Raw genomic sequence first — 15,360 nt, forward strand, 5'->3', positions numbered from 1 at the left:
TATTTTTAAAAGAAAATACCTATCTTGATATTGGAAATAATATTTTGAGAGGAACAATTTGAAATCTGAACATGAATTATAAAATAGATATTAAAGGCTAATTAAACTAATTCTATTGATTAAAGAATAAAATATAATTAATAGATTTTTATGTAAAAATTAAAGGAAATAACATTTTAATTAAAATTTATGAATTTTATTCTACTTACAAATAGAAATAATTTTAAGTTAATATACTAAAAAACCTTAAACTATCATACTATACTATTTTTGTAGTTAGAAAGCCCTAACTTATTGTTTTTACTCATGAAAACTCTTGCTTTTAATATTAAAATAAAAATATTTTAAAATTTTAAATTAATTTACATTCAGCATTGATGTGAATTTGATGAAAATAGCTTATTAAATAATAAATAAAATAATATTTTTGAAAGTGCTTATATACCATACCTATCACAATTAATTGCTCTTTTCAGAACAAAATTGATTAGTCTTTTAAATTTTATGTTGATGTTAAAATGTAGAATTTCTATTGCATTAAGGTAAGAGCCTAAAATTCAAAAATATTTACTTTTAACATTAAAATTAAAGGCTTATATGGTTAAAAGTCATAGGTTAATAGCTTATTTAACTATAAAACTAGTTTAAGGACTTGTTTATATATTAACTAATTTTACGAAAATATGAGGTAAAATTATTGAAAATTAATTTATTAAAAGGTGTATTTCATAGCTTATGTTATATTAGAAAGCTATAATAAAATGGTAGTCTATGACTGTTCCAATTAATGCAAGTCTTAAAAACGATATATATAAACATGATTCCAAATATAATACCAAGAGAAAATGAGAGCATGTTATGAGTGGCTCTTGGAGACATTTGAGTGCACACAGCAGTTGTAAATTTTAATTGTGGTGGAAATATAGAAGAATAAAAATGGATGATTAATTGAGGTGTGTGTGATGAGAAGGTCAGCTTTTAATATGTGTGTAAATAAAACATTGAATGATGATCAAATTGTCGAAGAAAAACCAAACTTGCCCTTGTTTCTTCACTTACTTCCTGTGCAAGAAACAAACAAAAAGAAAGAATTTTAGTCCCTACAGAATTCAGAGAGTTGAAAATCAAAGAGACTATGGAAGCAAAGTTTACCTCAAGACAATATTACAAGTCCAATATACATTGCACCACAAAGAAACACCAATGATATTAACCCCCTGCCATCACATATTACTTTTCTTTTTGTGAATATTTTCAACAAATACATGCATGTTTTCAGATTTTATTTCATTATATTCTCACCAGATCACACCCCATCCGACCCCATTGCAAGGACAAGGACATACTTCTGCGAATTTTTCGGCATCACTAGAATGAACTCTACGAGATATGAGGTCGTCGTATATATCTGTAGCAGCAACCATGTTTCATACGAAATCTGAACATTATGTAACAGATTAAAATTATCAAATCAGATTGGTAAAAGTACCATGAAGACCCTCTATACTAGAAGTCAAATTGCATTTTATCTCATTTACTAAAAAAATGGGTATACTAGTCTCTGTACATTAGATCAAAGAACAAACTGGTCCTTTATTATTAAAAGTATCATCCAAATCTATTACGAAATAACCAAACAGTTACACTTGGTACGTCAGATCAGATGATCGGTTTTTAATAGTAAAAATGGATGAAATTTATAACAGAAAACCAATTTGCTCTTTGATCTACCGTACAAGAATTAATTTGCCCCTTTTCTGAATAAAGGAAACAAAATGCAATCTAACTCCTAGTACAAAGACCTCCATAGTATTTCACCGATCAGATTCTGTGTTTCTTGTTCCAAAAATCTTACCATACACTGAAAACAAGCTGTTCATTACACCTGCATCAAAGGCATAGGACATTTGTTGATCACACTAAAATGGGGGGTAAAAGAAAAAAGGGAATCGTAGTCACGTTCGTAAGAAATAGAAGAAACTTCAGAATGAGAACAAGAGATTCATTTACCAATGAACAGAATAATATACCGAAGTATGCGAATCTTTGTTGTTTCTTGAAGAATCCAAACAACACCAAGGAAAAGGACAAACCCTGACATCTCAATCAATAGGGATTGACATTACTCAGATGGTATATCAAGCCATATTTATTCAAGCTACCAAAGACATACCAATACAAAGTCCCCTTAGAGTCCACTGCCAAAACAACATAAAGATAATAAAGAACCATACATACATGAAACAGTAATAGTGTGAAGGATGTCTCAATAAACAGTATGAATGTGGTTTTGGCTCCCTTTTAACCCTTGAACTTTAGCTTTGAATTCTAGCACCTTTGATTTGCCAACGAAACATTTAAAAAGAAGAAAAAATCCTACCAAGATAAGGTCATTCTAGGTGTTCATGAATACTTACATTTTTAGCTACACAGAGTACAATAAGTAGAGCTGCGACAAAACATCCTGCAGCAATTCTTGCAGTCAAAAGATTTGTTGATGCTAGAATCAAAACCATTCCCCAGAATGATGAACCGAGATCTGAAGTATAACAAGAAGTATTAGTTCTGACAACAACACAGGCAATCTTGTGTGGGGAAGTATAAGCGAAAAGTTTTCATCCTCTTTACCATAAATAAGTCATGTGAGTTGCTAAAAATTACCAATTGCAATTAGTTTATAGGTAACCAATGACAAAAACAAATAGAGAAAATAATACTCCAACCAAACGTAACACAAAGGTTTTAAATAAATTTACATGCACAACAGCATGCACCAACATGTTAATAAATGGATGAGTAAGACAATTCACCAAAGCAAAATACCAAAAGGCTGTAGTTCAACTTAATTATGCATTTATAAAGGTGTGGGTCTGTATCTGTTGTGTAAGCAAGCAGTAAAGGAATTAAGAAGGTACATCCAGCCGGCAATATTAGCCAGTATATGCCACCACGTGTTTGAGTTGTTCCACCTTCATCTGCATGAACCTGGATCCCTTCCACCTGGATATCAGTTCCTTAGAAATTAGATTATACATAGAAGAGGACACTTCAAGGTTATGCTATCAATAAAGCACTTCAAGATGCACCAAATAAGTAGTTTAGATAGAACTGTGGTTACACTTAGAAATGGAACTGATGGACCTATAATCTGTTAAGCACTGATCCTAAGTGCAGCGCGTACGAGTTATATTACCATTATCATTTTACTAATCCTGTCTTCAGAAAGCTAAAAGGAACTAGCTGTCCTATTAAATCAAACCATTATATGAAAACATGAGAAAAAGCTTAGCTTGTCTTGTCATGTTTCCTCTACCTCATTCAAATTTATCTCTGTCTAATCTTCTAGAGTCATTATAGTGCTACATTGCCATCCAAAGCATTTATCTAACAGTCATAAAAAAAAATGTTAAAAGTAAATTCTCAAGACGGCATGTAGGAGTAGAGAGAAATACTTACATGACCACATGTGAGTTTACAAGCAATAGCATGGCTAGCCTCGTGAAGGAATACAGTTACAAGCTTGAAAGGTCTCAATAGTATCGTCCTCCACAGCTACGAAGATCAAATAAAAAATTTAATGCTCCCTTTGGGAACATGGTATTGGAAATTTGGATTTTATTTATTATGTAAATGGTAAGAATGAAATACATATATTATGGACAATTTAGTTGAGATTCAATATAATATATATTGGAAAAGTAAAAGAATATAGAGTTGTTAAATCTAAAAATATTTTAAGAATTTCAAATTCGTTACTAAATAGACATCTAACACATCCATAGATTTCATAGTTTGCTACTCAATATACACTACTTCCAAAAATTCAAATCCAAATTCTAATAGCATTCAATAAGACATCTAATCAGCACAATAGTAATTTGCAATCAGAGTATAAAAGTCTTTCCACATGACTGAATTTCAGGTAAAAAATAATTACAAGATAATTTATATAGGTTCAATAAACCCTCTTTTGTCATAAACCAATAAAGTTCGATGAGTCAATTTCACATCTGAAATTGGCTCAGCTTTAGCACAAGTTGGAACAGGATGAACTGAAATCTATATTTTGTATCTAAATTACCAAGTTAGAAGCACCATACATTAAAATCAATATATTTTTGTTCTTGAAATTTGTTCTTTTTCCTAAATGAAATCTAATCGTTGAACCCCAAAAAGAAAAAAAGTGAAATCTAATCCCTTAACCCTAAATTATAGCCTTCCTTTTGTACAAAGGATGCTGCAATCTAAGGATAGGGAAGGGGTTTTAGGCATTGAAGTACGAACCCCAGACACATTGACTCCAATTACCAGAAGCAGGCTTAGCTTTAAACAAATCCAACATTCAAATTAAATGCAACCAACAAATAAATACCCATCTGCTTTTAGTAATGTACTAAGTAAACCACTAACAACTTTACTTCAAATCACCCAATGTTTCCTACTTTTAAGTAGAGCAAATTAACCCAAGAGATTTGGAAAAAGGGTAGAGAGTACCGCAAGTATAACAACAGTGCAGACAGCTACAGTGACAAGAAAGACAACTTGTTCATGGTTACAGCAGTTTTTGAGTTCCCAGTTGGGATTGAGCTTCACCATCTCTTCGTTACTCAGAAATGAGAATGACCCAACAACTGCTAACAACTTCCTAAGTTTGAATCTTGTTGTTTCAGCCTTTCAGGCAAAGAAATGGAGAGAGAGAGTTGCTTTGATCTTCTCTTCTCAAAGAAGGTATGTTTGGTCAACAGTTGTCAGCAATTGGCTTCCAAGTTTTTTAAATTTTGATTCATTCATTTCAACGCAATTATTAATGGTGTGGTGGTCACTCTTGAGAATGAATATGTAAAAACTAGAAAGCCTCCGATTCGGTTACTTATTCTATTGATCCTACAAAAAAGTTGTAATTTTATGTTTTATTTTTCTTTTAAACTATTATTTACTCACTTTGCGGAAAGAACTCTTTGTTTGGTCATTTTGCTTACCGGTGGATAAAATGTTTATAATTTTATCTTTTTAAAAAATATCTCACTAAAGTGAAATTTTTAGGTTAAAGGATTGAAAAGTTATAATCATTCAAGTTTGAGGAGACTTCCATTTTTATTTTTTTTATTATAAATTTTGTCACTTTAGTTATCTTAATTTTAGATTTGTTGATATTGGGATTGCCTTGGTTGATGATAATTTAACGAGTGGGTAAAGACTTGTAGAGCTTCCTATGAGTGCTAGGGTGGAAGACAAGTGGTTGAGAAAGAGAGGAGAGAGAGAGAGATTCTTTAGCCCTAGAAATCTTATAAAGGAAACCATCGGTCCTTCTCAAGGTGTCATATGTCATTTTCTTATTGGTATTGTATTCCTTAAGGCTTAGTTGACTTATTAACATCAATTTCTTTTAGGTGTGGGTTGTCAGGTTAGGACAATAAGTAAACACGATATACAAATGATAAGTATAATGCCTCTGTCAAAGGTGTGGTACCCATAGTGGGTGCTCACCTTACCGTGGGTTTGCGAGATGGAGGATCTCAAAAGGATTTTGTTCTCGTAGGCAACCCTAGCTCGTGAAGTATCTCGTGAGGTTGAAGTGCTGTGCTGCGAGCTCGTGAGGTGTTGGCATAACAATTGCCCTTAAGTAGAAAGGAATGTTATACAGTGGCCTTGCCTAAAATGTGATTATGTGGGACCTATGTCTTACCCTTATAGATGTGGTCTTGGTTGATGCAATTGTCACGGGCTGCGGATCAAAGCTCGTGACCATTGCCCACAGAACATCCTATAGAGGTCAACTTACTAAATGGGGCTCATTTGACCCACTTGGACTGGCTTGATTCATGGAACCCATGGAGAAGCCCATCTACTTGAAATTTTGGTGACGCAGTGAAAAACTCGAGTAAAACTAGAGTTACTAGAGTAAATAATGTAAATCCCAAGGGATAAAGATGTATAGAGTTTAAATCCCTTAGGACTTTTAATTGTAGATAGGCTCTAATCTCGACTGCTGATGCAACTCAATTTGTACCGTTGGATCTGGGCGAGCTCAACTATAAATAGATGCCTCCTCTTTCATTTTTATTAATCCCATTGAATCCCATTATTCTTCATTCTTTCAGAGTTAAAGAATATATTGAGAACATTTACTCAAGCATCTTGAGTGCATCACTTTCTTATGACTTTTCAATTGTCTCATTGCTCTTTCGTTTCGAGTTGCTTTCGCTGTACTTTTTGTTGCCTTAGAGAATTTTTGGGAGAATTCTCATCTTTCGAGAGCTAAGCTAACTTAGGTAGATTTGAAATAAAGAAATTACCTAAGGTCGCGTGGTTTGCTAAACTAAAGTTCTAGCCCAGTGATAGTTGGCATTCGAGCCAGTGTTTGAAAGCGCCATTTGAGATGTTGAAAGTTAAACAACTCTAAGAATTTTTTTTTGCTGCAAAGTTTTAATCCGGATTATGTGTTTTACAAAGCAAGTAACTAAAGCGTGATGATTTTATAAAAATCAAGTTTTATAAGCATACGTTTCAAAGGTTAACCTAAACATTTTACGAATGACAAATTCTCTTACCAAAAAGTTATGGCAAGTTTTTGTAAAATCTACAATTTTTGGTTTCAGAATAAGATACATTTTGAAAACAAATGACTAAAGTTTCAATTTATTAATGTAGCCTTCCAGATTCGACCATAACGTCTAGGTCGAGTTTGATGTATTACAACCCTGTGTTTTTCTTCCAAACATTTTCGTATGGGTTTTATAAAGCATGCTCCTCTGACGAGAAGAAGCTCATTTTCGTGCCTGCATAATCATTGTCAATTAGGGCCCCAGTTATGTTCCATCCTTTAATAGAATAACCTTTATAAACTTGAAGCCTTAGTTACACTTCAACCTGAGATGGTATAATCACCATCAACTTGGACCTCGAGTTGCAATGCGATCCCAACTTCTTAGGTGATGGCTCCATACTTACACGACAAGTGAAATTTATAAGTTACTGAGCTCCATGACATCACTGTAAACCCAAACACAACTTATAACTATGACTATGACTACTTAAAAGCTAGAGAGAAATAAATTTCAAACCCAAAAATTTCAACATAAAAGAAAAAGAAAAAGAAAACAATTTAAAGATGGCTAATATATGTTGGAGTAGGGGATGAGAACAACCATTTATATAGGGGATGGGGCGGGGTAAAAAGGAAAAATTTTCAATTTATCCCAGGAATCCCAGGTTGCAATGCATGAAATTTATCCTAGGAATCTTGGGTTGTAAGGGCTCAGAGGCATAAGAAATCAAGTTGGGGGCATTTTCTCTCTAAGCGTTTCAACCCCCACCCAACTTGATTGTTTCTTTCTATGAGCCCCTTGCAACCCAAGATTCTTGGGATAAATTTCATACATTGTTGCCTTGCTGAAAAATGCCGCTGTAAGGAAGCATTTTCTCCCCCACAAATTTTAACTTTAACTGTATATCTCAAAAACCCGTGATGCCCGGGGCATGTGTTGTTGGAATCGTTTGATGTGTCACGGGGTATGAGATCTATAAAATAAACTCAAAATAATCCATTGAGTTTTCATACCGACCTTTCAAGTAGATTGTTTCCATAAGGATTCTTGGAATTAGGAGAAGAGAGTTGTCGTGAAAAACTTAAATTTTGTACCTACGTTGTTGTCCAAGCAAAGGTAATTCGTTAAATTATGTGTAGGTCTTTTAATTTGGTGATGAGAACTATGCTTTTTACTATTTTCTCGATTTTAAACATGTGCAACAGACTATTTGGTTCAAGATGAGTAAACAATTCAGAGTTGTTATCCATTACAGCGGTCAAATTTGTGAGATCGCAATTGGGCTTGTTTTTGTATCAGCCCAATATGAAGATCTGGCATTCAATTAGAGCATAACATTAAACGAGTTTCGGACAAGGATTAGGCTCAAAGTGGGGATTCAGAGAAGAATCTTGAGCTTGAAATGTAGATATCTAACGTCATTGAACCCCGTTAGATATGCCATTTTTGATATCACAAGGGACAATGAGCTGGAGTCGATGATTGAATCTCATTGCTTTAGTGGGAATGTTGTACTAAAGTTATATGTTGACTTCTTCGAAGAGGACGAAGGTGGCCCGAGCTCGATTACACAATGTCTGCCAAATTCCTCGCTAGATCAAGAAGCAGAAAGTCTAACCACACGATTGTGCGATGGATTCACATCATTGCTAAAAAGCTCCTACCAAGGCACCCTAGAATTGTCATCAATGGCGAGGCATTCATTGATTTCGCCCTTTGATTACAACTTTGGGGGATAGTCGAACGTATTTGGTCACCGGGCCAACGAGGCATTAGCATGGTATTCTGTTAGTGCCTTTGATTTTAACTTCAACACGTTGATGTTCAACCCTGGTAACCTTACACAGGTATACCATAAAGTTACTTCAGTCTGCCAAATAGAAGTGATTTTGGGATTGACATCAGATTGACAAGAATGATTGATCTACTCCTGATAACCTTGACCAATGAAAGCACATCCAACTCTGGACTTGCGACCGGGGTTGATAATGAATGAGAGGAGAATGAAGAGAATGAAGGGGGACAAGAGAATAAAGAGAACAAAAAGGAGTCTGAAACTGATAATGACCCAGTAGAGGAGTCTAGACCGAATGGTGCGGAAGTTGCAATAATTTCAGAACTAGATTCCATTCCTACTAAACCAGAATATGGTGGTTCTGGTAGTGAAGATTTAGACATTGCTTGATGGGATGATTCGAGTTTCACGGTGTACGAACCCCCACCTCACATACGTACTGTTGATCTTGCTGTTGAAGGTAGTTTAGAATTCCCAGACCTCCATCATTGAAGATCAGGGCATGCAACATCGTCAACAAATTTTGGCCACTTAGAGGTTGGGATGAAGTTTGACTCCAAAAATGCTTTTGTAGTTGCAATCAAGCGGTATATCATACAGTGTGGTGTCAACTTCACTGTTACATGCTCCTGATCCGAGAAATATGAGGCGAAGTGCACAATGCATGGAACAGGATGTTAATGGAAAATCATAACATCTGTGAGGAAGAAGTCAACGTTCTGAACGATCAGAAAGTTTACCGCTCCACATAGATGTGTTGTAGCTGATATTAGAGGTGATTATGGCCGGACCAAGCCTCAAAAAAATTTTAGACTCATTTTCTAGGCCTGAGCTCAGCCTAACTCAAAAAATGAGCCTAAAAATTTTCCCAAGCCTGACTCGAATTATAATAGTAAAGCTCGAGCCCAGCTCGGCCCAACCCATTTTAATTTTTTAGATTATTTTATTGTATAAATTATTTTTAAAATATAATATATCAAATACACTTAAAAACATTAAAACAATATTAAAATAACAAACAAATTAAAAGCGATATTAAAACAATTCTTGAAACAACAAACAAATTGAAAATACAATAAAAAGTCTTTATATTGAGATAGTGACAACTAAAATAGTAGAAAAATTAATAATAAAATAAAGTTCTATAATATCCAAATAATATTAAAAATGGCAGCGAAACAACATAATAAACAACTACAAAACAACAATAAAACAACACCAAATCAACACAAAAAACAACCTGCAAAATGTAATCAAACAACCAAAATATCTATATATCAATCTGTAACAGTCCGGTTTAGACCTTAGTCGGAGTAGTGGTTTTGGGACCACATATCCGAGTCAGAAAAATATTTAAATATTATTTTCCGTGCTTTTGATATATGAATTAGTATGTGTGAAAGTTTCGTATGAAAATTTAATAGTTTGTGTGCTTAATTTGATAAAAGGACCTAATCGCGTAAAATGTAAAAGTTGCCTGCTGTTTGTTAAAGTGATTAATTGATTTGTCTTATTAAAAGAGAGGTCCTTATGTTGTTAGTAGACCATTTGAATGATGGATGGACATAAAAGGTCATGTGTTAGGTGAATAAATGGTTTTATAATAAAGGGCAAAATTGGCATTTATTATATTATGTTAATATTAATAAAACAAAGGTTAAAAATTCATTTGGTTCATTCATCTTCCACCAAAAATAGAAATAAAATATAGGGTTTAGGTGTTTAAAGCGTTCGGCCATGGTCCAAGCTTGATTCAAGGTTTATTTTTGTTAGGTTTTTGATAATTTCTACGTTTTTGTAATCGTTGCTTCGAATACTATCAAGCCCATGTCTCAATTTCTGATTTTGTTGATGATTTTGAAATGTTCCATTGATGAAACTATGAGTTTTATGAAGTTAGTTGTTGATATATGAAAGTTTAATGTTGGATTTGTATATTTTATCTTTGGATTTTTGATGATTTTGAGTAAAATGGGCTAAACTGTGGAAATTGTAAATTGAGGGACTAAAATGTGAAATAAATGAAATGTGTGGACTTGAATGAGTACTATGAATATTCGGCTAAGCATGAGTATATGCAAATTATGTGTACTTTGTGATTTTGTGAGTTTGTGAATTAGGGACTAAAGTGTCAAAATGTGAAAATGTGAAGGCTAGCTTGCAAATTGCCCTAATTATATGTATATAGATTGTTTTGAATGAATGTGTGATTGAATAAGTTAAATTTTGAATTGATTTAGATCAAGAATTAAAGAAAACGGAATTAGATCGGGGAAAGTTGAAAATTATCGAGTAACCGATTCCATCCATTCGAATCTGTACGAGGTAAGTCGATATACAATAAACGTATTTGAATTGAATTCTTATTATTCATATGATATTGAATTATGATAAATGAATGTTCAAGCTAAATATGTGCCATTTGAGAAAGTATCGACAAAGTTTCAACGTCCGAAAAGTCCCGTACGAACCCTAGGAATAGTTAGGATACATATGTCATGACATAGGATTTTCGATATCTGTTCTGCATGTAAGACCACATCTGAGACATTGGCATCAACTTCTGTTTTGTGTGTAAGACCATGTTTGGGAAATTGGCATCGTATCTGATTTCGTGTAAGACCCTGTCTGGGACAGTGGCATCGATGTTTATTACATATAAGGCCATGTGTAACATCCCTCACCTGTACCCGACGCTGGGATAGGGTTCGAGGCATTACCAGGACTTTACATTTTGAAACGTACCAAATTGGGTCACCAAGTTTTACTCAAATTTTAAGCTTTTCATCTATGAACAACTCGTCCCTTATATAGGCCTTCGAGGCCTATGACATATATGCGGGACAAATTCGGGTACGTTCGATAAACCTTGGGCTCCTTAGGAAATTCTTCCTTATCATAAAGTGTCACACGCTCGTGTAGGTGGGCCGTGTGGACTCACACGCCCGTGTGACTTGGGGCACACCCATGCCCTTCAGCCATGGGCAACACTGACTTATCAACACAGCCATGGCACACACCCGTACTGCCTGCCCGTGGACGACACTGTCTTTTTAACACGACCATGGTGCACGCCCGTGTGGCCTACCCGTGTACAACTTTGAGCTAAAATTTTAAGTGCAGGGGACACACTGCCATAGCACACGCCCATAGAAGGGAACCGTGTGTCACACATGGCCTAGACACACGCCCATGTGTCTAACCATGTGAACTCTAATAGGCTATTTTCCAAGCCTTTAGTCACCCCTTTCTACTACTTGAGCTTAGTGGTTACCAAATTCAAAGTAAAACACAATTATATACTTGTAAATAATCTTGATTAAACTAGATGTATAGAAACCTCATATCATTGGTTTCATTCATGATAGGTTATTTCCCATTTAGTGTTTATGGGTTCCCATGTCACTTAATTCATACGAAATTGGCTCGCTCATGTGACTCATTGCCAATTGGTAACGACCCATCACTTGTAAATAAAACCATGCATAAATTCGTAGGTCATAGCCTACTTCAATTAATCCAATTTTCGTGGCCATATACAAAGAAATAAACATATTTTTACATGCATTCATTTGGCAAATCAAATGACACATATAACAAAATACTCAAAAAATACTATACATGCCATTGAACAAAACAAACAAAGTCTTTATACCAAAGCTTCTCTATTTGATAGTGTGTTGACTCTCCAATCGTCTTCTAATCCTTTCGAGTCCTCGAGCTTTGTGAGACAGGGAAAAAGAGAGGGGTAAGCATTTACATGCTTAGTAAGCTCGAATAACCGGAAAGTAAACTTACCAAGTAATTAGCATACATCCATATTTAAATCATGAAATCATCAATTATAAAACGATTCCCTATCACATGCACTCAATCAATGAGTTAGTTACATAACAAAGCATAATGTAATTTATGTAGATGAGCTCATCATTCATCATCTTATTGACATACATCATATTAATCCTGTTGAGTTTCTAGGAAATCTCGATGGAATACCCATTATCCGTCAATTCTTACGAATGATCATTTCACATATATGCACTCCCGCGAACCTCACATCTCATGGCAGGATTACCAGTCCAGGATAAATCCCCCATATCATGAACTCATAAAGTGATGTCGGGATTACCAGTCCAGGCTAAATCCCTTATAACGACAAACACACTTAATGAGCTCGGATCTGAATTACCAGTCCAGGCTAAATTCAGACCTTAATCGGATTACTCCGTGCTAAATCCATAATGCACACATATTCTTTGGGAAGCTTGATCATTCAAGGAACACCCATTTGGGCTAGATCCTTTTCATACTTGAGATCACGGATTACCCGTCAGGGCTAAATCCTTACTGCAACACATGCAGGATCTCTTTACACATATCAATGAGGGTTTATCCATCAAATTCCCTTTGTCAACCTCATCCAAGACATTTTTCACATGTTACCATCAAATATGCATTTCTATGATATTTCATGCTAATAATAAATGCAATCATCATGCATTCATAAATCATTCAATTATGCATATTAGGGGTTTACTTTAAGTTATCCGAACTTACTTGGTATTCTTTTCGGAGTTGTGTTTTCGGTTATTCCGAAACCTTGCCTTTACCTCGATCGACCTCCAGAATTTGTTCCTCGGGGTCTATAACAACAAAATTAATTCATTAATACACTACATTATATATTTCAAGTTTAATATCTACCCCCAGTCCAAATGACTGTTTTGCCCCTAACCTCTCACATTTTTACGATTTAGTCCCTAGGCTCGTATAATGAAACAAATGCACTTTCTATCTTACCCAAGCCTAGCCGAACACTTTTTCTTCTTATGGTAGCCCACATTTTCCATTATTTTTTCATTTCTACCACACATTTACATCTTTTGCAAAATGGTCCCTATTAGGGTTTTTCATGAAAATCAACTAGGAAAAGATGTTTAATACACATTTATCTTTCATATTCCTCCATAATACATCAAAATATGAGCAACTCATGCATGGGTAAATTTTTAAACATGAACCCTAGCATGAAATATGGTAGAAATGAAGAGAGCAAGCTACCGGGATTTCAAAAATACAAAGAGCATGAAAAACGGGGCTTGAGAGCACTTATTATTGAGCTTGGAAAGCTTGAAAACCCTAGCTATGGAAACCCTTGAAGTTTCGGCTGGACAAGAAAGATAATGGGCTGATTTTGGTTCATTTTTCCCATTTTATTTCATTAAAATACCAAATGACCAAAATGCCCTTAAGCCCTTTCCTTAAAATTCCATCCGTGCAAGCCTATTTTTGTCCAAAAACTTAAAATTTGGGAAAATTACTCTCCAAGACCTTCTAATTCATAAACCAAAGCAATTTCATACAAATTTCTTCTAAAATTCAAGTTTTTCTATTTATTCAATTTAGTCCCTAATTTCCAATTGAACACTTTACTCAAAGAATTTCTTCATGAAACTTTAACACATGCATGTAATCATATTCTAGGCCTCATAATAATCATAAATTAAATATTTTGATGTCAAATTTGTGGTCCCGAAACCACCATTCCAACTAGGCCCTATTTTAGGATGTTACACCATGTTTGGGACATTGACATTGTAAATGTTTTCTGAGCTATCCGCGTATCTTTATGTTTCTGAATGATTCAAACAAGCACTTTGAGAAAATAAATGACTTTGTGAAATTGTCTCCGATTCAGGTACGTTTGCATTGTATAGTATGTTTGAAAATGAAAGGGAAATATGTGTATAAAAGATGATCTATGATCTAAGTATATGAATATGAGGTTTGTGTTGATATTTGGCCACAAAGTATAAGTAATTTGGTGATGTCTATATGCTCTAATTGATAAGTTTACTTGTATATGGCTTATTAAGCTTTTGAAAGCTTCCTTTGTGTGTGTTTGCATTATTTTATAGATATCGAAGCTACTGTGAGCTCGGGGATTATCGAGGATCGTCAGCACACTATCAAACCTTATTTTGGTACTTTGAAAATATATATATTAAAGTATGGCATGTATAGGCTAGAAGTGTTTGGATTATGTTTTGTGATGTTTATATTTAGCCATGTGATATGGCTTGGTATGGTTGTGATTATGATATGGTTTTGGTATATGAAATGTGAGACAATATGATATATTTGGTGTGTTTATGTATGGATATAAGAAATGGTAAGATTGGTAAGCTTTTGGCATGCGTTAGCTATGGTAATTGGTAAGTTTTGATCATGAAATTGAAACATATGTTTGGTATGATTTTAGTTTAGATTTGTTATGATTTGGTTGATGAATTGAGATGGAAATTTGGTTGGCAATGATATTTCATGAATGACTTATGTTTTGGTTGTAAATCGATCATAAAATGTGTACAAATATGCTTGGTATGGTGCTTGTAGGTTTGACCCATTTGGAGTGGAAAATTGGCTATTCAAATGACCTATTTTTGTCCACATGGGTAGACATACAGGTGTGTGTCTCAGCCGTGTGCGACACACAGTCATGATACACGGCTGTATGTCCCCTGGGGTACCCTACGAATTAAAGTCAGAATACCCTCCAGTTTTGACACGGCCTAGACACATGGGCGTGTCTATTGGTCATGTGTGGTACACGGGCGTGTGGTCAGTCGTGTGGCCAAGTCAATAGCCTCCCTAATTGTCACACAGCCTGGCACACTAGCGTGTCTTGTGGCCATATGGACAAGTCAGTATGTATGCCCTGTTTTTCCACGGCTTAGACACACAAGCGTGTCTAATGCCATGTGAGGCACATGGCCTGTTCACACGGGCGTGTGACCTTTGAAAAGTTGAAAATTTTTCTAAGTTCTGAAACTTTCATATGTTACCGATTTGGTCCCGAATGTATGATTTAGACTTTGTATGCTTGATTGAAATTCATATTGAAATGAGATGATATTTGTTATATAATTATTCTGAACTGAGTTATAAATCCGGTAATGCCTCTTAACCTATTCCGGTGATGGTTATGAGTTAGGGGTGTTACACAACCAATCAACA

At 34.8% G+C, this 15,360-nt stretch overlaps 1 protein-coding gene across 3 annotated transcripts; it reads right to left on the bottom strand.

The window, feature by feature from the left end:
• Positions 1–784: 784 nt before the first annotated feature.
• Positions 785–4,897, bottom strand: LOC108454801 (uncharacterized). 3 transcript variants are annotated; one of them, XR_001866776.2, is made up of 10 exons: positions 4,495–4,897; positions 3,457–3,552; positions 2,916–3,000; positions 2,418–2,539; positions 2,174–2,198; positions 2,011–2,094; positions 1,856–1,885; positions 1,303–1,408; positions 1,153–1,233; positions 785–1,062 (listed from the first exon to the last, which is right to left on the bottom strand). XR_001866776.2 is itself a non-coding variant. In XM_017753379.2 (10 exons), exons 1-9 carry the CDS (start codon positions 4,594–4,596, stop codon positions 1,154–1,156), a joined length of 714 nt encoding a protein of 237 aa, XP_017608868.1. In that variant the 5' UTR covers positions 4,597–4,895; the 3' UTR covers positions 785–1,062; position 1,153. The 3 variants fall into 3 exon arrangements, 2 of the variants coding, with proteins under 2 accessions (XP_017608868.1, XP_017608869.1); XM_017753379.2 differs by having other exon boundaries at positions 1,153–1,217; positions 4,495–4,895; XM_017753380.2 differs by lacking the exon at positions 2,174–2,198 and having other exon boundaries at positions 1,153–1,217; positions 2,031–2,094; positions 4,495–4,896.
• Positions 4,898–15,360: the final 10,463 nt, after the last annotated feature.

Source organism: Gossypium arboreum, chromosome 9, assembly GCF_025698485.1.
Source record: "Gossypium arboreum isolate Shixiya-1 chromosome 9, ASM2569848v2, whole genome shotgun sequence".
Taxonomy (NCBI): domain Eukaryota; kingdom Viridiplantae; phylum Streptophyta; class Magnoliopsida; order Malvales; family Malvaceae; genus Gossypium; species Gossypium arboreum.